This window comes from Charadrius vociferus, unplaced genomic scaffold (assembly GCF_000708025.1).
Source record: "Charadrius vociferus isolate BGI_N301 unplaced genomic scaffold, ASM70802v2 scaffold267, whole genome shotgun sequence".
Lineage (NCBI taxonomy): Eukaryota > Metazoa > Chordata > Aves > Charadriiformes > Charadriidae > Charadrius > Charadrius vociferus.
In genome coordinates, this window is record NW_009649458.1 from 520,440 (window position 1) to 542,012 (window position 21,573).

General features: G+C 43.5%; 1 protein-coding gene across 1 annotated transcript; it reads right to left on the reverse strand.

Moving 5' to 3' along the window:
• Nucleotides 1–1,504: 1,504 nt before the first annotated feature.
• Nucleotides 1,505–21,567, reverse strand: TRIB2 (tribbles pseudokinase 2). The gene is made up of 3 exons (XM_009889760.1): nt 21,271–21,567; nt 17,066–17,358; nt 1,505–3,866 (listed from the first exon to the last, which is right to left on the reverse strand). Exons 1-3 carry the CDS (start codon nt 21,538–21,540, stop codon nt 3,398–3,400), a joined length of 1,032 nt encoding a protein of 343 aa, XP_009888062.1. The 5' UTR covers nt 21,541–21,567; the 3' UTR covers nt 1,505–3,397.
• Between the last annotated feature and the right edge of the window lie 6 nt (nt 21,568–21,573).

A 21,573-nucleotide genomic window follows, 5' to 3' on the forward strand; every position in this document is an offset into this window, starting at 1 on the left:
TCTCTGCTTACCAAAACCCTGCATCCCACTGGAGTTGCTACCCAAATTGAGGGGCGAGCAGCACTAAGAAAGCTGTTGAAGCCTTTCTGCAGCAAGCAGTGCTATAACTGTACTCCACTAACAGCACCAACAAAGCAGGAATAAAAAGAGAGCCAGAAATCAGCTGTTTGAATCACAAATCCCTCTCTCAGGTTTCACTTTAGGGACAAGGAAGCTCCAAAAACAAGGCACCCCTTCAGCATTTTATAAAGCTGACTTCAGCTGCCAAAGGATTCCTCCGCAGTAACACCAAGAAAGCTTTTGCCTCGAATAAAAAAATTCACTGCAAACGAGCAATCATTAGTCAGCCGTGTTTTTCATACAATTACTGGCAGTGAAAAAGCAAGCGTGCAGGTTGCTGTAAAATAAGGTCTAACTACTTCCACCCAAACAGAACAGAAGCCGTTCACATAAGTTTTAGTGGAGGAGAGGGAAACCCTCAGCGCTCCCCCCTCCCCTTCTCTCTATGACTGATTACAATCTGCTTTTTCTATAAAGCACATTTATTGTGGGAGTTCGATTTGAAAGAGTTTCAAGTAATTTAAACTTTGGCTGCAGGCACACAGATCATTTAAAAACTGATCTTCAAGTGTTCCTACATGTTAATGACATTTCTGGTTGCTGCTATAATCAACAATTTTAATTCTCAACCTACCAACTGAAATATTCAACGCATGCCAGGAGTTACCTAGGATGAAATCATGTACTGTCAGCCAGCCTGACAGCAACCCCTGTGCTAGCAGGTTTGGTGCAATATTCTCATTTTGCAGTGGAGGGGTTCAGGGCAGTGGGATGATTCTTTAGGGGTGGCCATTGGCTACCTACAGCTCTTTCAAACCATAGAACTGCTGAAAACAGTGCAGCCTGGTTCAAATCAAAGCCCCCTTCAACCACTTTTTTTTCTTAAGGATTCACCTATCCTGCCTCAGGACCTTATTACTCCATATGCACCTATGTGATCTCACTGCTTGCATCTATTAACTATTACCCAAGATGAATGACAGAAACAGGATCCATCCTTAAATAAAAGACAGTAAATTAGGAGGTGCTCTCAGCTCCATCCCTTTTAGAATCGAGGGGCAAGTGCAAGATGCAGATTTTTCTAGGACTTTGGAAAGTGCCTGTGCCGGCTTGCTCCATTTTGGTACCTCTCCATCACCAAAAGCCATAGTTCTTTCTGCATTTCAATACCCTACTTGAAAAAGGTAAATGGGCTTGATAAGTGGTAGGGACAAGCCAAAAGAAAATAAAGAAAATAAAAGCCAGTTTCATTCATAGCAAACAGTATAATTTTTGATGAAAAGGCTTACAGTGTTACCTTGTAAATGTAAGTGCTAAGCTTTCTCAGCTCACAGGTCTGGCAAGAGCTTGTTAGCAGCACAAAAAATACTAGCTAAATGATCCTAATGGGGCAAACTCCTCCAGTACCTCAGACATTCAGCAAGAACATTGTTCACCACTGAAGTTTAGTTAAATATGCACAATTTTATTTATTGAAGAGATTAGGACAAAAACATTAAACCAAATACATGACAAAGCACCAGAGGCAGTAAAACCCCACCATGCACATCACCAATCTTTCCTCCTATAAGGTACTTATAAAATAAAAAAAAGTCCTTCTTGACACAGCACCATCTTCAGAGTGTAAAAACATTACTCCTTTATATTCTTAGTTACCAAAATAGAACCAAGGCAGGTCAGCTGCAGCTAGCTTTGTCTCTTGATAAAGAACTGTGAAACATCCTCTTGAGAGTGGGACCATAACTTTCCTGCAAGGCAGGCAAATAGCATCCATACGTCAAATGCCAAGTAGCTGTACGCACATGCCACATACTATAATTAAGCACAAATTCAAGTAACATTTACATACTACAGAGTCCACATGTACCTACCCAAAAAACATGACCACTTCACAAAACGTATACAGGCAGTAATATCAGAACAACTGAGGTACTGGAAACACAAATATTTATGCCAAGAGATTTCAATATCATACAGCAATATAAAAGCAGTAATAAAAACATTTGCCAGTCTAAATCAAATAAAGCTATCTAGAAAAAAAAAAAAAGCTAAATAAAAAGTTATTTAGGGACAGAAATACCTGAACAGAAAAGAAGTGTGTTAACTACAGCATGTAACATGTCATCCCAAGTCAACCCGTAATTGAAGTACTGGCTTAATACATCACTACTGTGACATTTTCTTCAATAAATAGAATAAGTCTTGACAATACAAAAGGTGCATATTACTGTGTATGTTTCAAGAGGAATATCTGTAATATAAATGTTCAGCTTATTAATACCCTCTTATTTCTTATTCTGGACATAAACAAAAATCAAACCCAAACAATTCTTTTCCCAAGTTGAGAGGAATTCAAAGAAAAAAAAAAACAACACAATACTCTTCTTCAATAATAAAGAGCCCTCTATTTACACGTGGGCCAGTCAGTTAAAGAAGAGATCGGTTCTCAGACAAAGACACGACTAAGGGCTTTCTGCCCTCTCTAGTCATATACGTGCAGCATGGCAGATATGGAAGCCAGTATCTCATATCTTAAAAAAAAAATAAAATATATAGTTTTCTTCTTTTTTTCCCCCCTATTAGAGCAGTAATGCATCTGGAAGTTCGAGTTATAATAGCTTCCTGCAACAAACCATTTGACACAAAACAGAACAGCTTGTTAAATGACAGTTACTTCCCCTTAAGGGAACAAAGCATTAAAATGTCATTTCCTGACAAGAATATTAAGTAGTTTATTTAGAAGAAATGAGTTGAAAATAGCTATCAAGAGACATGAACTGAAATTTTGTTTGTTTTTAGCACCCACTTTTCATGTCCGTCTTTGTGCACCTAATTTTTTTCTTAAATTAATCCCATTAATTATTAGACATCCGATTAAAAAAAAATGTTAGCCAATTGTACTTTCCCTGAATAATGGCTGAAGTTAAATATCTAACAGTGCGATGCCAAGATGTGAGCTGAGGCAAAAAAGTTTCTATTTGTCGTGAGTTACCACTATTTTTAATGGAACAGAAATAGGAGTGATACAGCTGCACCAGAATTGGCATGTGCAGTCTCCTTGGCTCCAAAAAGGTGAGAAGCTACAATTGCTCCATGCTGCCTTTTCTCCTCCAAATCAATCTAACCTGATAGCAAGCTCCCCCCGCCCCCCCAATCTGTCCCCATGCTACATTTGTTATATTAGCTCCTTGTGGAGGTTCCTTCTCAATTCGAGGACCTCTGAGTGTCTTTTGCTACCAAGCTAGGCTGATGCAGGATGTGATTTAACACGGTCAGGAAGGGCTCCTTCATGTGTCCATCTCCAAGTTGTGTACCTTCTGAACACCAGTCTTTGTGCTCAGTTAAAGAACGGGTCCAAGTCTTCTTCCATGTTGACATCAGGCACCAGCTGATCTGATACTTCCTTAGCACCATATCCTGAATTCGATACATTAAAATCTGTAGAAAACCATGGATGGTCCAGAATTTCCTGTGAAGTCAGCCTTTCCGATGGCTCCCGACGCAGTATGCTACGTATGAGGCATTTTGCCTTGGGGGATAGAGTTTCTGGAATGTTAAACTGCCCACGACGGATCTTGCTGAAGAGGGAACTAGGCTCAATGTCATGGAAAGGATAGCGTCCAACTAGCATGGTATAAAGCATGACACCTAGACTCCATACGTCCGCTGCTTTGCCAGAGTAGCTGCCATTTGTGTTCAAGATCTCTGGACTCACATAGGCCGGGCATCCATGCTTATCAGAGAGAGAGTCATCATTTCCTCTTAAAATATAAGCATCTTCTAGGCTTTCCAATTTCACTCTAGTCCTGCGGGCAAAAAAAAACCCAAAACCATCAAGGTAAGCAAACATCAAAACACAAATTCTGGGCTGTTACAATTACATGGTTACAACAATAATATTATACAAAATTCAGCAACCACAGAAGTGCATCAGTTTAAAATCCCATTCACAGCACTTGCAACAGATAGTTGATACCGTTTCTTCTATACTGGTTAGTGATATTGAGACTTCCAGGGAATACTGCCATACACACAAGGTTTCAAACACAGTAATGTCCAGTAAACTCATTAGTAAGATCTTAAAAAGATTAAAGTAATTGCCATATTCATGCTCTTGGCAAATTTTACATAGATGTGATTTCCAAACAGGGACAGAAGCCTCAAGATTATTTGTTAGCTGCACTCTAATGTACCTGTGTAAGACTCACATCCAAATACAAGTCTAGCCCTAACTAGACAAGGTTATTTTGACACCTCCACCCTGGCGAACAGTTACTTGCACCTGTAATTCTGCAGGGTTCAACAGGGTTCAATAGAATCACCACTTTGACCCTGAACGATCCCTCTGACCAACCAAGATTTTTCTTCATCCCAGCACTAAGGAAGAGCAAGTTTAACAGATTTCAGTCTTCCTAAATAGACCTTTGGGCAAAGGGAGATCAGGTGAGCTGAATGCCAAGATTAAAAGCAAGCTTATCTACCCAGCCAAACCAGAGAAGCTCCTCACATTGGAACGAACAGAGAGGTGACGGGGATGCCTTATCTAGATTGCAAACTCCTTCTGCCTGCAAAGCACTGTGAACTTGCCATTGTGCTGCAGTAATTACTTCTGCAAGAGAATTTTCTACCCTTATGGGTATCACACAGGAGCAGAAAAAAAATATGCCAAACTTGCTTGTCACAGCACTAGATGAACATAACCTTTCTTTCCTTTTAATTCTCACTGCTAGTGTCTGTAGCTATATTTAAAAATCTGTCCCTATTAAGGGTATCCAAAAGGATTACCAATTACCCTTTGGACTGTTTGCCAGCAGTGGTTGGCTTTGAGCGCGGAATCAGTACAACGCAACAGGATTTGTCCAGCGCATCTGGATGGAAGAGTGACCTAGCAGCAGTGCAGGTTTTCCTTTCAGCAACTCGGGACCACAACTCAACTTTGGGTATTACTGTCCTCGTCCCTCAACCTCACCGGTCCGTATGATCACTCTTAGCCCTGTGTCATGGCCGTTTTCCCACACTACAGACATCCACAGGCAGGGACTGAACTTCACCCCAGACAGCAGAATTCGCATCTCTTGATCGAAGCACATCATTTAACAGGCATTAAAACAGACAACGAGAGCCCTGTTTCCTAAATGTTTACTGAAGACAACATTGCTTGGGCTTGAGTTGCAAAAGACAGCTGGGCCGGCTTTGGCTCAGCCTGGGTTGCAGGGCAGCTCCGCACTATCTTCTTTGAACCAACAGAAGAGCATTTTACTCCGTGGAGTACTCCAGAGGCAACCATGCCATAAACTCTCATAATGACACTTGGACCTTTTCAACAGCTAGAGACGTTTACTAGCAGAGGTGAAAGCCCCTTTGGCAACGCGCCCCGAATCAGGAAGTCATAAACAGAGAATGGGGAATACCTGGCTCCCAAGCCCAGTCTGTCAAGACACCTCCTTCTCTCCTCAAACAGGCCAGTGTTTTCTCCTCCAGTGCGGATGCTGATGGGGTTTGCGCAACACACCTGCCTCCTGATTAATTACCCATTGCCAGCACTTCTCCCGGGCATGGACAACCCCCTCATTAGCAGCGAAACAATACTTTGCAGCAGCCATACCTCACACAGGAAGCTGGCTGCAAGGAGAAACTTAACTACAGTTATCAAGACCACAGCAATTTCCCTCCATACACAGCTCAGAGGGTCCAAAACCAGAGACTGATGAGAGAAGAAACCTTTCACGATGCTCAGCTTGGACACATTCCCGCACCTGCACAGCCCAGGAAGAGCAGAAAGAAGAAACGCCCAGAGAAAGAAAACACACCAAGGCGGGCAGAGAACAGAGAGGAGGAAATGAAAGGGAAGGCAGGGACATGAGTTGAGGTTCCATTTGCATTGCCCACCTCAGTTTTTCCATAGAAAATTATGTGTAGCAATAAAACGGTGAGGCCAGCCACTCAAACATGCATTAAGTCACTGAACTGCCAGACAGGAAAGCATCGCCTCGCTCCTGCTAACAGGAGAACACACACACGAGGAGCGGGGCAGAGCATGCTATTTATACACAACTTACAGGAGGGAATTCACCACCCCACCCCCCCACACACACACACGCTCTCCTGCCATCCCAGGGTCAACAGCACAGGGAAACGCTGTTTACTCTCCCATCCTATTTTACATTTCTGCGAGTTGCAACAGAATTTAGAGAAACAGTTTGCCGAGAAGCTTTTCTATTACAGAACATTACTGAGATTCCCTAATCTTTTGTTTTCCACAATGGACGCGGTACAAAACCAGAAAGGACAGACTGCAAGGTGTGTCAAAAAACCCTCGTGTCTTTCTCTAACAGGAGAAATCATTTCCTGATAATAAAACAGAAGCAGCACACAGAAGCCGTATCCCTGCTTTGCTTTTCTTGCAAGGTGCTGCAGCCCGCGGCCCTCCACGCATGCTATGGCGGGTTTTGTTTGAGCAAGCAAATGGAACAACAGCTGGCCCTTATCTGCCTGCTCCTCTGTAAGCTGTGGCTAAATGAAGCAAACACTCCAACCAGGTTTTTCATCCTGCTGAGTTGACAGGCTTTGAGGAAACAAAAGGTCCCAAATTAAACAAAAACACAACCTTCAGTCCTCCTCCCTCCTTGTCAGACCCCCAAGCCCTCCACTGGGAAGACCCTCATGTATAAGGTGAAATGTACAAGCGGTGAAATGGCTTCTCCGCAACCAGGCGGTGCTGGTAGGGCACTGGACACGCCACGCCACGCAGGTCCACACTTGCCCCTCGGACGGCAGGAGCCGCATCTCTGGAGCACACAGTGCCAGGCACACCGCCTCAGCGTGACTTCCACCCCTTCCCCATTACCAGCAGAAGCAGCTCATGTGTCCCCATTTCCCTTTGTAAGGCCAGGCAGGTGTCTTTGCAGAAGGTGACAAGGCAGGTTTTCCATCCTCGCCCAGTGCCCCTTGCCACAGCCAGTGCCGGGGCTGGGGACACCCACTCCAGCCTGTTTGCACCAGCAACAGATGGGTTTACACACCTCAGCCTCGCATACAGAACACAGTCTATAATCAGGCTATAACCGGGCAACACTCGGAGGGGGATGGTAAGTCTCCCTCCCCTATTTACAGTCATTTCATGTTTTTTCAGGCAATCAAAAAGGAGCAGCCCGGCTCAGGAGCTGCGATTTCCCAGCACACAGCACCCCATCTCTGCAAGAAACAGCTCCAGGCTCTGTCTGGCCTTCCCTGTCTCCACATTTCAAGCATTGCCTAAAAGAGCTCTGTTTTCTGCAAGCCAGAGAGCTTTTTTTTTTGGAGGGGGGGAGGGAACAGGAAAGAGGGGAGTCGAAATACACAGAAATGCAGAGACACCCTGGATGAGAAGCAATGTTTCCCCCCCCGCCCCCTCTCAGAGGAAGCACTGAAATTAAATATCCAGGAAAAAGAATAAAAGCCAACAACAACAAACAGACCCTCAAAACTGCAAGTAGTTTCTGAGAAAAAAGAACCTCCACGGCAAAGGGTGGGGAGTGCGTCCAATTGCAGAGTAACCAGACAACCCCAAATTCGACACTTGGCAGGCAAGGGACTGACTGAAAACCGAACACTGAGATGTGAAATCACAATCAGCTTTGAAGCGCCTCCTGTTACAGAGCAGAAAAAGGCCAAACAAAAATAATTATCTTTTTTTTAAAAAAAAAACAAACACATTTCTAAAAACCTTTCATTCCCTAAATAATTAACTCACATAAGTCAACTGAAGGACCCCCACAGGAGAAAAAAAAAAGTTTTCCAAAAGCATCAGCATTTGAGTTCGACTATTCAAATGGTTGCAACAAAATTAATCCCCAAAGTTCAAATGTAAGCTACTGCCAAAGCCGGATGAGAATCACTTTGTAGACGTACTGTAGGGCAACAAAGACTTTTGTCAAGGCTTACGTAATTACAGTACATAATTTCAAGTTTTAATGCAGACCCTGAATAAGGACTTGGAAAAGGAGCATTATGCATCTATCAGATCATTGATAAAACCCTGCATTAGTCTAATGCATTAAAAAAAAAAAATACAACCCTGAATCATGGCTATTTAAAAAGGGGAAGCTATTCTGCCTACGAATGCTTTCCCATTACTGGTGAATGAAACCACAGAAGTGCAATCAGAGGGCAGCAGCAGCACTCAGACGGGAAATGCGTCTTTGTCCCCATAGAAACCGTCAGGGAAACCCATGAAAAACAATACCACTCTGAATTTCTTATCAATATGCCATTCATTACTTGACTGCATTCAGACTTTGCTCTTCAGTAATGTAACAAAACCTAATCAATTAAACATCTTCCAGAAGATTCTTCAATGCAACCTCCTGAGTTAGTACCCATCTCTGGCAGACAGTTTTGTTGCACATCCTACACTTTTTTTTCCAGAGTGATTCGTATTATTCCTCCCCGCAGAGCTTCGGGGCTACTGGAAAACGACTACCCTGCCTTTTGACACCGAAGCCAGGGCTGTAAGAACCCGGCATTCACACTTGCTCTCCAAAAGCAAACACAATTTCCATACCAAAATCGGTGGAATTATTCAGAGGGCTCTAAGCTCATAAGGCAGGAAAGAACATTTTTTTAAAAAAAAGAACATTTAAAGCCGTCTGACTGACTGAAAGTCTGAGTGTTTCAGAGGAAAGTATCTCCACTGCAGTGAATAAACAGTCCAATAAAGGAGTCCATGCCTGACTCAATGAAAGCAGTTGCTTCTAGTCTGCCTCCGAAGCCCGTCTGTATGGGAAATAACACCTGAACCACAGCTCAGCCACTGTTGCCATTTGGGGAACACTAACTGCAGAGCAGACCCAAAATTTCAGTCCAGCATCATCCCCTGGATGACAGCCTGATCGGCTGCTTTGGGAGAAGAGAGGTGGAGCCATCCTGCTTCAGACACTCCAGGTACACCAACCATTTGCTATTCAGGCTGGGTCAAAATTAGATGATCCAGATTTACAGATTCTATAAAGCAGCCTCATGCCTCCGCAGATCAGAAAACAACCACCATGGCCATCTGAATTCCCATTTTATTAATATGACTGCTGGTAAATATAAAATGGCAACTTCTGAAGGGAAGAGATGCCTCACAATATCCCCCCCTAAATTAGCCTACACACGAGAAATGAAGGCACCCAAGCGATGCTACCTCATATTTCAACATTACTCTGCCTGAGGCCAGGAAAGCCTTTCCCTAGGTAGAGGTACTCAAGCCATCAACTGCCCGGTAGATCAGGGATTGCTCCTATGTGGCCAATAATTTACAGGTCATTTAATCAAGGTCAGTTGCTAGCACCCCATCATAAAGACGAGACCAGCATGAATGCAATCAGGCCATTAGAGTCACAAGGAGGGGAAAAAAAAAAAATGAAAGGGAAGCTCAACATTGGAAGCAGTTATCTTTCGCTAATTGATTTTTTTTTTTTTTTTTAAACTAAGGGAATCTCTCCTAAATAATGCAGAAGCAGGCTGCCGTCACGGAGACAGCGCGATGGGGAAGGCGGCTAACGAAACTCCATGCAGATGATTTGCGGCTCGGTGCAGAGACACGTTCTGAACTCAGAACTACCCGATCTCCTCCAGGGGCGGCAAGGCACACGGGATCAGAGGGGAAATGTTATGCCATCAATTTAAATCCCGCTCCTCTCACCGCAATATCCCTTCCAGTGCATAACAGCACACAGCCTGGGAGTTCACCACACAACATCCTACGCAACTTCGGGGTGGGGGGGAACCCAAACTAAAACCTGCATAAAGGCTGTCAGACAAACAGTCTCTTGCATAATGAAACAGGCTCAAGGATATGTTTTGAAAGACAACTGGGACTTGCAGGCAGTACAGGTTTACAGGATGAACCTTGTTCCTACGGGAAGATTCCTTCACTGGTACTTCCGCAGAATGAGGAAGCCTCTAAAAAGTACATATCCCCCACCCTTCCTCCGGAGGGATGCAACCAGCACGCTCAGCCCTGCTCCGCACTCCCGGGCAGGACCTAGCAACCCAGGGCTTTTAACTTGCTTGAAGCTGGCTTTTTTTTCCTACAGACTTCCACTTAAAAAAAACCCAACATGCTCCGAGACCACCTCTTCGAACACCTCCAGGAAGGGCTGCGGCCCCAAAGACCTCAGCTTTACAACACTCAAATAGGACTGGCTGGGAACAGCCTGTCCTGTATGCCATATACTTAGTTCCCCAAAAAGTAGGTAGGTCAGGAGTGATGCACGTGCTGGGATGCAGGCTCTGAAACCCAATACAGACCCTTCCACAGACGGGCTGTGTTGCAATACTGCGAGGAGCCCATTATTTGATAAGCATCGGGCCCATGGCACCTGCTTCACCTCACTTTTATCTTCTTAGATCACATTGGAAATCAGAGTTTTAAAAGACTCTGCTGTCAACTGTGTGCTGTGTTCACCATCTTTTCTAGGCCTTTTCATACAATGCATGGTGAAGCTCCACAGGGAAAGGAGACCAAAACTGTGTTTTGTTAACATAACTGCATGTTGTGAAAAAAGCCCTACGCTTTCTGAGCCTGCAGTGGGTGCTCAGCACCTCTAAGACAAAGCAGGCCCATGATTTCACAATGCAGCTGGAAACCTTTTGTTTAGACGGCTGTAAAACCTGTCTCCAAGCAATATACATCTACCAAAAAGCAGGTGCTTAAGACTAAATATGCCTCAGGTTGGCTCTTGTTTACAATCCACGCCTTTCCTCTCCCTCCCAAGCCTGAAGTAATCTCACAGTGTGATAATAAGGACAACTGGAAGAAAAGGCAGCAGCAGAATTTCACCATGACAGTCCACTGCAGCTGCCACTAGCTGGGCTCCCTGCCTCCTCTCCTCACCCCCAGCGCAGATGTCCTCAGTCTCTGCTCAAAGTCAACACAGAGTCTATGATGGAGCTTTTCAAGTCTTCAAAACAACCAGCTGTTGAACTTTTAATGCAAGATGTCTCAAGAGCCATCTACTTCTAGTGACTGCAAAGCACCCATCATCAGAAAGATCAGTCCCATGACAGGCATCTTGTGATGGGCACCCAGCCAAGCCAACAGCATCAGCATTGCAGTCAATATATAACACAGCATTCAGCCAGAAGCGCCCCTCAAAGTCACACAGCATGGCTAGGTAGACCAGACAGGACATGGGGACAACCTGCAGCAGACCAGCCCAGCCTAAAGACAGGCTCCCAAGCAAAGCACCCCTGTTGCTCCAAGCATGGCATGGGGCTGCACCTCCACACCACCCGTCAGCAGAAAAAGTGCATGAAGCTGCAAATGAGCGAGACTGAAGGAAGGGTGGAAAAGAAAAGATACGTGTCTAACTATGAGCCAAATACAAGATAGCACCGTCCAAGGGCAAAACCCGCTGCAAACTCCACTGTTGGGTGCCACAGCAAAGCCTCTCACCACTCATGGTCTCACTGAAGGGCCTTGAGCTGACTCAAGATCCATTGGAGCTCCTATCCTCATTTCAAGACCAGCCAGCAGCCAATTTTTCCCTAGATTTTGCTTTCATTTATGACCTTAGGCACAGCACTTAACCTCTATGACTATTTGTGCCCTCAGGAGATTTAAGCACTTCACAGAGCTGGCGTGATGTTTGACATCTGCAGATAGGCTCCTGCACCCCACTGGGAAGCGCACTGCATACCCAACAAATCCAAAGCATACTGCATACCCAACAAATCCCAAGTGCATTGCTCCCAGGAACGCCGGGAGAAAACAGAGGCTTAGTAACTAAACCACATGAAGGCAAAAGGGAGCACGAACCCTTCTGCAGAAAACAGTTGTGCAACTGCTTCATCCTCTATCCGAAGTTTGACAGCAGAGATTTGCTGCCTGTGAAGAAATTTGCCTTCCTCCCCGTATTCTAGGAAGACGCAAAAGAACAATAATTTCTGGGTTGAAATCTGACTTACAACTCTCTGGTCCTGTGGCCCCATTCAGGGTAATGTGAAGAGCTTAAATGACAAAGCAGATGAAGACTGATTTTATTTCTAAATCTTCTGGTGTTTTGTCCTGTTTTGTTTCATTTTCGTTCACTTTAGGACCCTCTTTCTAGGACTTAGGGAAAGCACTAACTTACCTGTCCTCTACTGAATGAATGGTAAGTAAAACAGCAAGTTCTAACACCACAGGGAAAAAGCATTTGACCGCATTATAATTGGACTAACGCTGGAGGAAAAACTTACTACTAACTATAAGAAAATGAAAGGTCTACTTGGAAAAAGGTCAGTATATGGATTCTCTATTTTTTCATGGGATCAGGTTGGTATCCCTAGGATTGCACACAGCATAACTAGGTCACCTTAAAGCATCATCCACTCAAAGCTGAGAAATTCTAGAGGGGAAAAAAGAAAAAAAATATCTAAGAACACCAAATAAATATGTTATGCTAACACAGGCTTTCTAAATTACTGTATTGTACTGGCTGCATTCCCCAGCACAGAGCAAAAAGTGTCAAATTCTATTTATTTTTATTGAATCCCACCTGCCTACCATTTCTCATATTTACTCAAAGAATACAGGAAAATTACAATATCTAAATACCAAAATTATTTTAATTTTCCCTTCAACAAGTATGATGAATGTACAAGGTCTTTAAGCTTCAAATATTACGACAGCTAATATTTTAATATAATTAAAGGCTTAAAAATGCACTAAAGAAATTAGTAATTCCCTGACAGCAGAAATGTTCTTGTGTTAAGAAAACCATTGGAACAACTAACACAGAAATGCTTGATTTAATTCTGAGATCTTTGAGGTGGATCTTTCTCAGAGCATCTGCTATATATCAGACTGATGAACTGCTTTATTAGCAATATACAGCGTAGAGTGCTATTCTTAGCACAACCCAAACCGCTCTACCCATTCTTCAACATCATTATGGGACACCAGCTAGGAGAAGGGCACGGTCACTCTGCCCAAGGGCCTACTACAAGGACAGGCTGTACAAGGAAAACTGTAAATACCACCACATGAACACAGCAAAAACAAAAGCAAGAGCCCCACAAATACCTACATTGACCTGACTTAGTATCCAGGAGAAGAAAAAGTGACCACCATGCATAGAAGCAGAAAATAGGCAAACCCATGTGTTTTACCTTAGCTCATCTCTACCAGTTTGGATTAAAGTTTTATTTAGAAGTTTAAGGACCCAATTTTTAAAATATTCAAGAATCTTATAGTTACTTTACAAAGTCCAGTGAGACCCAGCATGGCGAGTCAGTGCTGTTTTCCATATTTTCAGTGCTCTGAAAGTCACTGCCCTCATTTAATGGATGTGCTGCTGCTTGCTAACCCAGTCTTACAAAACATTTCCAGCCATGCTGTAATGTCTTAGAAGTCCTGCTTCATCAAGACCAGCTGCAGGTTTAAGGACCTTAACTGAAATTTCAAGACTATAAGGCTGGCTATTTCACCTATAGTTTACAAATGGAACCACAGGCACACCTCCCCCCAAAACCACAACCCCCCAACCTTCTTTTATACAAAACAAAAAGCCACCATAAAAGACCTAAGGTGCTTGGCAACAGCACATCATTTTTGTGGAATGCAATTTACCACATCTTCCAAATTTCTGCAGTTCAGGATTAAAAGAAGCTGTAGAGTACCTTGAAACACAGACCAATTGTTTTTGTTTGTTTCCACAGTGTGGGACTTTGGATTTCATTTTAAGTGCTGATGTACTTACACACGTGCAGTAGTAAGACCTAATGTGCCATCACAGTCTACCTTTGATTTAGCACATCAAGAGAACGTCACTAGTAAAATTAGGACCCCTACAAAATGCTCAGCACTATGGGCTTCCAACCTTTTTTTCCACCTTTTTACTTCCTAGCTTGTTGCAGACATCACAAGGCACTGCAATTTGGAACATCCAAATAACACGCATTCTTAAGCAGGGCCATCAGGAGGAGCAAACAGCACTCATGACACTGCTAGATCAGAAGCCTGAATCTTTGCAAATTCCAGCTGTAATTTAGATAATGGGAATGAGGTGGAAAGAATTGCAATGCTCTGTGTACCAGTCCACAAAACTCCAGGAGCTCTGATTTCAGACTGAACTTCCTATCATTAGGATCAATGGAAAGAATATGCACTAAGACATGCTTTAATTGATACTCTTTTTCAAAAGGAATGGAACTGCTTCCATATATCCTTCACACTGCCTCTTGCTCCTCCAGTCTGGCAGCTCTCAGCTAAGAGCAGACAAGCATCTTCCTAAAAAAAAATAAAAAAATAAAAGCAGCAAGTTTTCCATTCATGTGTTGCCTGCATGCTGGATTTCCCATCTTGCCTTCTACCAAAATAAAAGCTGCGAGAGTCTTCAAGAAGAGAAAGTTTCCAAGCAGTAGGTACTAAAGGTGAACTGCAGAAAAACAGACTTGAAGAAATAGGAAAAGAACTGCTGAGAAAGAGCTCCACTGAAGAACAGGCGACACACAGCAGCAGAGTTCATGTTCATTTCTCAAACCATCATTTTCACCTCTTTTTTTTTGCCTCCTCGGTTCATTACGGGTATCAACAGATTGTGCAGCACCCGTCTCCCAGGGACTGGGCGCCAACGGCAGCTTCGGAAAGGCTCTGTGCAGGGGCAGCCTCAGGGAAAGGCGAGCTCGGAGAGATGCAAGCAACGCACAAACACCTCTGTGAACCCAGAAGGACCAGGAAGATTTCTCAGCCTAAATATAGCAGCAGATTGAAAGTGATGACTGATTACAGTCTGATGATCGGAGCATGTGAAAAAGACAGTCACTGTTTGGGTCTATTTCTATCTTAGGCTATTTCATCTCTGTTTATTTACAAATCGACATTACATCCAGAAGAAAACCGCATTATGATTATCATAAAAATAACCAGCAAGTCGCATTTGACCTTTAAAGTGAATTATTGTATAATTAGAAGACGCTGTTCAAAAGTGCGCAACTGTGTGATTTTGCAGACTACAGTTACGTTAAAAACATTCATAAGAGCAAACACTGCTATTATAGTACGCACCACTCTTCTTGGGTGGCTAAAGGATTTGGCCCCGTGCCTCGTGTTACATTCAGTTCCTAGTAAGCAGCAGGGTAGGAGTTCAAAAGTATTCACCGCGTCTGCGCCCACTGCACTGCTCTGAGCTCACGCTGCCTTCACCCAGAGCAGAGAGCGAGGCTGAGCCTTAGGGCTTCTCCAAGTCCTCTCCTTCATACAAAACCACACACGCTTACATATATCCTCCAGGGGGAAAAAAAAAAAAATAATCCATTTTAACGTTAGGACGTTATCAGTTACAACAGAAAACAATCCCTCCCTCAACTATTTTGTACGCGTTTCCTTCTTATCTGTATCAAAGGTGCTGTAATGTTTTTTAATTATTAAACTCAGAGTAAAGTTGTGAAAGAGCAGTTTACATCTATCCGCTTTGCATTTCTCTCTGAATGGACATTAAGCTAGTTTCATTTTAGGCCTTTTTATTTGAAGAGGATGAAAGGGGAATCATATATATTGGGGCTGTGGTGGAAAAAATAGCTATTCTCTATTTGCTTTGCAGAGAATTGCCTGAGTTGAGAAATAAAAACATGTCTTTTATTCTTCAGTTCGTGAAGAGATTAAAAGAAGTTTATTTTGCAAAACTCAGCTTGTGATAAAATTTAAGTAGAGAATATTTACACAGGATAGATGGTTGTCATTTTTATTTTAAGGACATGAACTTCTTTTTCGTGACTGAATTGTCTATTAGTTCCTTTCTAGTTCTCAGATCATGGACTTACTGAGCCTGTAGAAAACTTACGTGCCTTGGCTGTTGCTTATAACTTCCCCAAAGAGCCCCAAATAGAATTGATATGCACTGGATATTTTTAACAAAGCTCTCCAGCACATATATTTCACTCTGCAACAGTTTGAACAAGCTTTCAGACAGTGTATAGGATTTAACTAAAAGGGAAAAATACCTCCCCATCCCCTACCAAGACATGAAGAAGCACAAAGGCAGGCTCTGCCCCCATTTAGTTTCATTTTTTTTGTAATGGCCATCTTCCAATTTAAATCCCTCTGTGAAAGCCTGACATTAATCTGACAGCGTTCAGTACTCTGGTGCTTTATGTGGAAGTTGCAAGCGAATACATGATGTAACACAATGAAAACTGGTATCCACAAGGAAAGAGATATGAAGTTTCCACAGGTACAAACAGTATTGCTAGGGGTCAGCATCAGAAATAGCACTCCAAAAATATACCTACAGCATCCAGCATTATTTCTTCCCCTGTATTCCCATACTCCTTCCCCAAATAATTTACTACCCCATTATTGAGAGAAGAGGGTGTGCAAGGTGGAGATACCAAAAAAGAAAAAAAAGGTAGTTCCCCAAGTACCACAAAAGCTCTGATACTGAAATCAGGCACCCACACAGCAAGGTGGTTTTAGTCTCAGCATGATTAGTGACCGCACAACACTCTCAGAAGCAGCCTCCAGACCCTTCCAGCATGGGAAGCAAGAAGTTGTCCCCAAAGCAGTCCTTCAAAGCACTGGTGGCCCTTCCCTCCAACCTATGTCAGCAATAACCGCTTGGCTGTTTGTCCTCTTCATGCCTCATCACTGGAAGAAGCCATTGCAGTCCCCAACCCTCTTTAACAGACTGGATCTTTTTCTCCTTTCCTCTTGGAACGCAAGCAGCATTTATGACAGCGAAGCTCTTACACCAGTCATCTATACAGAGCCTTCCTCCAGGAGATGTCCCCTCCTCAGAAATGAGGGTGCTCCTCTGGGTTGAGACGCAGAGGCCAGGCACAGATGCAAAGGACACTCTATACTTACTTTACTCCAAAGCCTAAGCCAGAAGGTAAAACGACACATCCATCCCATGATCAGGTTGCAGAGGGAAGCAAAGAAAGCGTAACACCTCGTGTACCACAAACGAACAGTACGGTGACAATGAAGGGCACAGCACCCTGTAACTCTGAGTATCTGACCTCAGACACCCCCACCTGTAAAAAGGGAGACTCTTACCTTTCCTCGTCCTTGAAAATAAACTTTCGCAGCTTGAGATCTCGCAGTACCAGTCCACCATCATGGCAGTGTGCAACAGCGGAAGCTATTTGATAGAAGAGTTTGGCTGCCTCCTCTTCTTTAAGCTTCTTGCAGGTACGAACAAACGAATGCATGTCCCCATAGCTCCTTTCAAAGAACACATACGCTTTTGTCTCCCCAAGAATTATTTCAGTAATTTGGTTGATATTTTTATGCGCAGGCAGACAAAAACATGGTGCTAGTAACTCCTGGTAGCAGCCAATATCAAACACCTGCAGGAACAATGACAGTAAAGCCAGGGTTAGCGACACGAAGGACAGGGGAGTTATGGTACATCTAATTCTGTTCACAGAACCATCTCTAAGTACAATTTATGCTGCTGCTGAAGCTGCACTGGTGTAAACAGGATGTCACAAGCTCACAGCACCGAGGACAAGACAAAGCAGACTATCCAACCCCACACAGAAGATGCACGCAACCTTGACAGGAAAGGCCAGTCTTGTAGCAAGGATCATTTCATTAGCTAATAGCCGATCAAATTTAGAACATAATCCGAATTAAGCTGTGAAGACTAGCAATGTATAAGGGCAGCACTCGGAAGGAAACGTGTTTATCTTCTGTTTTCCATCCAAATAAACTCATACAGAATATGGCCAGTAGCTTTGTACTGGGAGAAGCCGTCACATTAAATGCACCCTGCTCCATATGCCCCTCTCTCGTGATTTTATTAACCCATGAAAGCTTTAAGGATTTTCAGATTTAAAATATCAGCTAGCACTAGTCATATTTACTTCCTGCCTGCCTTTCATCTCTGACAAACAGCAAAGTCACTTTCACTTTCAAAGTCTCAGTTTGACAATGGCTGTTTATAAGATCAGAAGGACAAGCGGGGAAATAGCCCTGCCTGTTGGAGTGCAGACAAACATCCTTCAAAAGGCAAAGACAAAACCTCCCTGAACTCTCTGCATTTCAATCAAGTGCTCCATTAAAAGCAAAGTGTCCCTTTACTAGTAAGTATGTTATCACTGATCTCATGAATGAGCTGTAAGAATTAAAAAGGCTGCTGGGAAACCCAAATATAAAAAGTTACTATAATCTAGTGATGACGAATGAATCAGTATTTGAGTCAATTGAGAAATGCCCACATTACAAGAAGAAAGACTTCATTGAGAATAACAGAAGCCAGTGTGCTAAAGCAGAATATGAGCAAAGTATTGATTTTTACTTTTAACTATACCTGCTCCAGAGGTACTACAAAGCAAGGGATTAGCATTTCCACCAACATAAAAATTCTATTAATATGTAACTTACTCTGGGGTGGTTTGTTACTTGGGTAAAAAGAATTTAAGGTAGCTGTGTGCCATTCTAACTGAACATAAAAATGAAGAACCGGTATAGGTCTCTAAACCAACTGGTTTAAACTGCAATTGTATTTCTTCTTTTTGTGTTCTAGTATTCGTATTCCAACAACGGGTATTTGTAGTCTCTCCAAGAAGCAAATCTCCCTGCTTTCTTTGAAGCTTTAAAAGCTTTCAGAACTGAGTGCGAGAGATACGGTTCAATAAAAATTTACCTGAGGCTTCAAAACCTGACTCATTTAATGCTTCAGAGCACAATTCTAACAAACTCCTTCCGCAAAAAAGAACCCAAACCCCAAGAAACTGGGACACCCCCTCCTCACAAACCCCTTTCTCCCCACCCCGTACCTGTGCTGCTATACTCCGGCGCAGAACAACCTTAAAGGCAGACTGCCAAACAGACCCAACACATTTTTCATGCCAGAGGAGAATTCATTGACTTTTGGGTCTGAAAACTCATAACTACTACATTGCAAGCAAATGGCTTTTCGACCAGGCGGCTGCGACAAAATAAAATTTAAGCAGGAACATTCGTGTAGCTCAAACCCTCATGTGAAAAAAAAAAAAAGCCTTTCCAGAATTCTCTCCTAACCAGATTATCCTGATATAAATTAGGCACGTTTTGCATTTCTCAGACTATGTTAAATAAGTAGGTCTGGATATGTACCAGGACTATGTTTGAAAGGGGGGAGATGGGAAGCGCTATCATACTGCTACAGCCTAGAATACCTTTTATAAAGGGCTTCTTTGTATCCCAGCTTTTAAGATCCCTGGCCTCAATTCAGCAAATGTCCAATAAGCTGCAGTTTGATTTAGTTCTTGCTGGGAATTGGAAGTGAGAAGTTACCATTGTTTGGATGCCACAGAGCCTTGAAGCAAATAACGGCATCTGTACAGTCAGTGGGTGCAGCCAAATGAATCTTGAGAATCATCAGTATGTGTCTGTTACCCAAACCAATGTTTCTGCAAGCAATCTCTAAGAGCGTCTTCAATGAGATACCAGATAGCAGGTCTCTTAGCTGGAAGGCTACTTGACAAATAGTAGTCACGATACTGCAGGCATTTTAAAGCACACATTAAATTAAGACGCGTTCAGGACTGACAACTGCGTATTCACAAAGTAGCAATTCAGGCTAAGATGGTATTTTTGGAGCACGGCTTGAAGTAGTGCCTCGCGCATATGGAAAAACCCATAGTATTCAAATGTCAAGATCAGCTCAAAAACATACAGCTTAAAGGGAAGGGGAAAAAAAATAAAAATAAAGTCCAGTCTTTGTGAGCTGCAGTTATGCTGTTCATACTGTTATCAAAACAGTGCCTTAATCCTGCAAACCAAACAGGAAACAAAGAAGCGCATAGCCCCCGCTTCACTGCTTGCCATGCAAGTTCACCTGTAATTTCATGCAGAGCAGCAGCTTTGTGGGATCTGTTTATTCCATGAAAAGATGCCAACGTCCTAGAGTGCAGCACTGTACTACTGCACCGAGCAGAGCTTTCATTCTAGAAATTCTCATGTGCTGTTTCAGTTCAGTAACAAAGCATTCAGTTCACCATGCAATAGTAGTCCTTTGCAAAGTCACGGGCCCTTTTTTTCCCCCCCTACATAATCACACAAAGTCCTAGGTTGCCTTAATGTCAGGTTTTATAACTCAATCAGTAAGCATATTTATATCGTCCTCTGAACTCCAATCTTTACAAATAGCAAACAGGAGCAATTATTTTCTCTTCTCTGCTACAGCCTAGCCCATAACTTCTCATGAATCGAGTACGAGAAAGTATGAGACAGTCAGCAATACTATCATTAATCACTGGAATACAAATAAGCTATAATATGCCTACTTTTCCTTTCTGCAGTTAGTTCGACACTAGAAATTTGCCCAAGATAGCCAAGTGGCACAATTCCATATTTCGGGAACAATACAAACACTGCAGCATGTGTTGCAAGGTTGCATTTTGCTATGTAGTTATAAAAACTACTCCTGGGTACTGCCTCGGTTTGCTGGGCGTAAGTCTGGGTCACCACAGACAATGAGAATCACAATTTAGGAACAAAGGAAAATACTCCCTCAGCCCGAAAAGAGAAAAAACATCCCTCCACAGCCGTGCAAGCATGTGGGTTTCTTTTTCCCACAGCTCACCTTTGAACAGCAGGAGCAAACTGGGAGGAGGCAGAGAAAGGCAGGCAGGCTACTAAGAGTGGGATAGCTATTTTGTCTGCTCTTCTAAAAACCGTAGGTGTGCAGGTTTTATTCTTGCTCAGTTGTGCAATGGGGGAGGATGCTGTTTGCAAACAACCTCCCCGGTGAGGGAGCTCAGGCTGATTAACGCGATGTGGATTTTTTTTTAAAATCACTTCTCAGACAAAGCTGATGGCAATCTCCCCCCACACCCCCCCTTCTTCTCCATCCCCTCCTGTACCCCAACTCACAGAACCAGGGACAGGAAAAATCGAGGGAGCCGGCAGGTCCCAACACCTTAAAATTAGCTGGGGATTCCCTACTCCATTTTGAAAAGTGAGAGTGGGGAAGATGAGGCTTTCTCCTGAGCTGAACTCACGTTAAGACCTACTTAAAGGACGGCTCTTTCCAGAACAATATCCCCCGGGTAAGAGGCAGAACTGGCTGCGGGCCACCGCTATAACGTGGCCATTGTCTGGAGAGAGGGAAAAGTTACAGGATGCGCCTTTAATCCCGTCTCCCTGCCTTTTGTTTCTCCGCTGTTTAATAATTGAGCTCCACGACCGCGCTCGGCCCTCCTGCGAGCCACGGGAAGCCAAGAGGCGACAGCAGGCTAGCCCAGGGGGAGAACAAGGAGGAGAGGGATTACCTTGCAAACCAGCTCCTCGCCACTGTGCAGATGTACGGCTCGGAAAACGTGGTCTCCCTCGAGAGGCTCCAACAATAAGTATTTCCCGATGCAAGAAACGCAATGCGACAAGTTCGGGGTCTCCGGCGGGCTCGGCGAGCCTAGATTCGGGCTAAAACTCTGGCTTGGCTCGATGGACCGTATGGACGAGAGCTCCTCGAAATCCTGGGTTTTATTCCGCGGTCTCCCATACCGTGCTATCGTGATAGGGGTTGACCTTTGTATGTTCATGAGTATGGAGAAGACCAGCCGAGACGATGCACC

Coding starts and splice junctions, on each gene's coding strand:
- TRIB2 (XM_009889760.1), bottom strand. CDS start 21,540: ATGAACATACAAAGGTCAACCCCTATCACGATAGCACGGTATGGGAGA. Junction 17,359..21,270: donor GCGAGGAGCTGGTTTGCAAG/GTAATCCCTCTC, acceptor TTGTTCCTGCAG/GTGTTTGATATTGGCTGCTA. Junction 3,867..17,065: donor ATTTTCAAGGACGAGGAAAG/GTAAGAGTCTCC, acceptor TTTTGCCCGCAG/GACTAGAGTGAAATTGGAAA.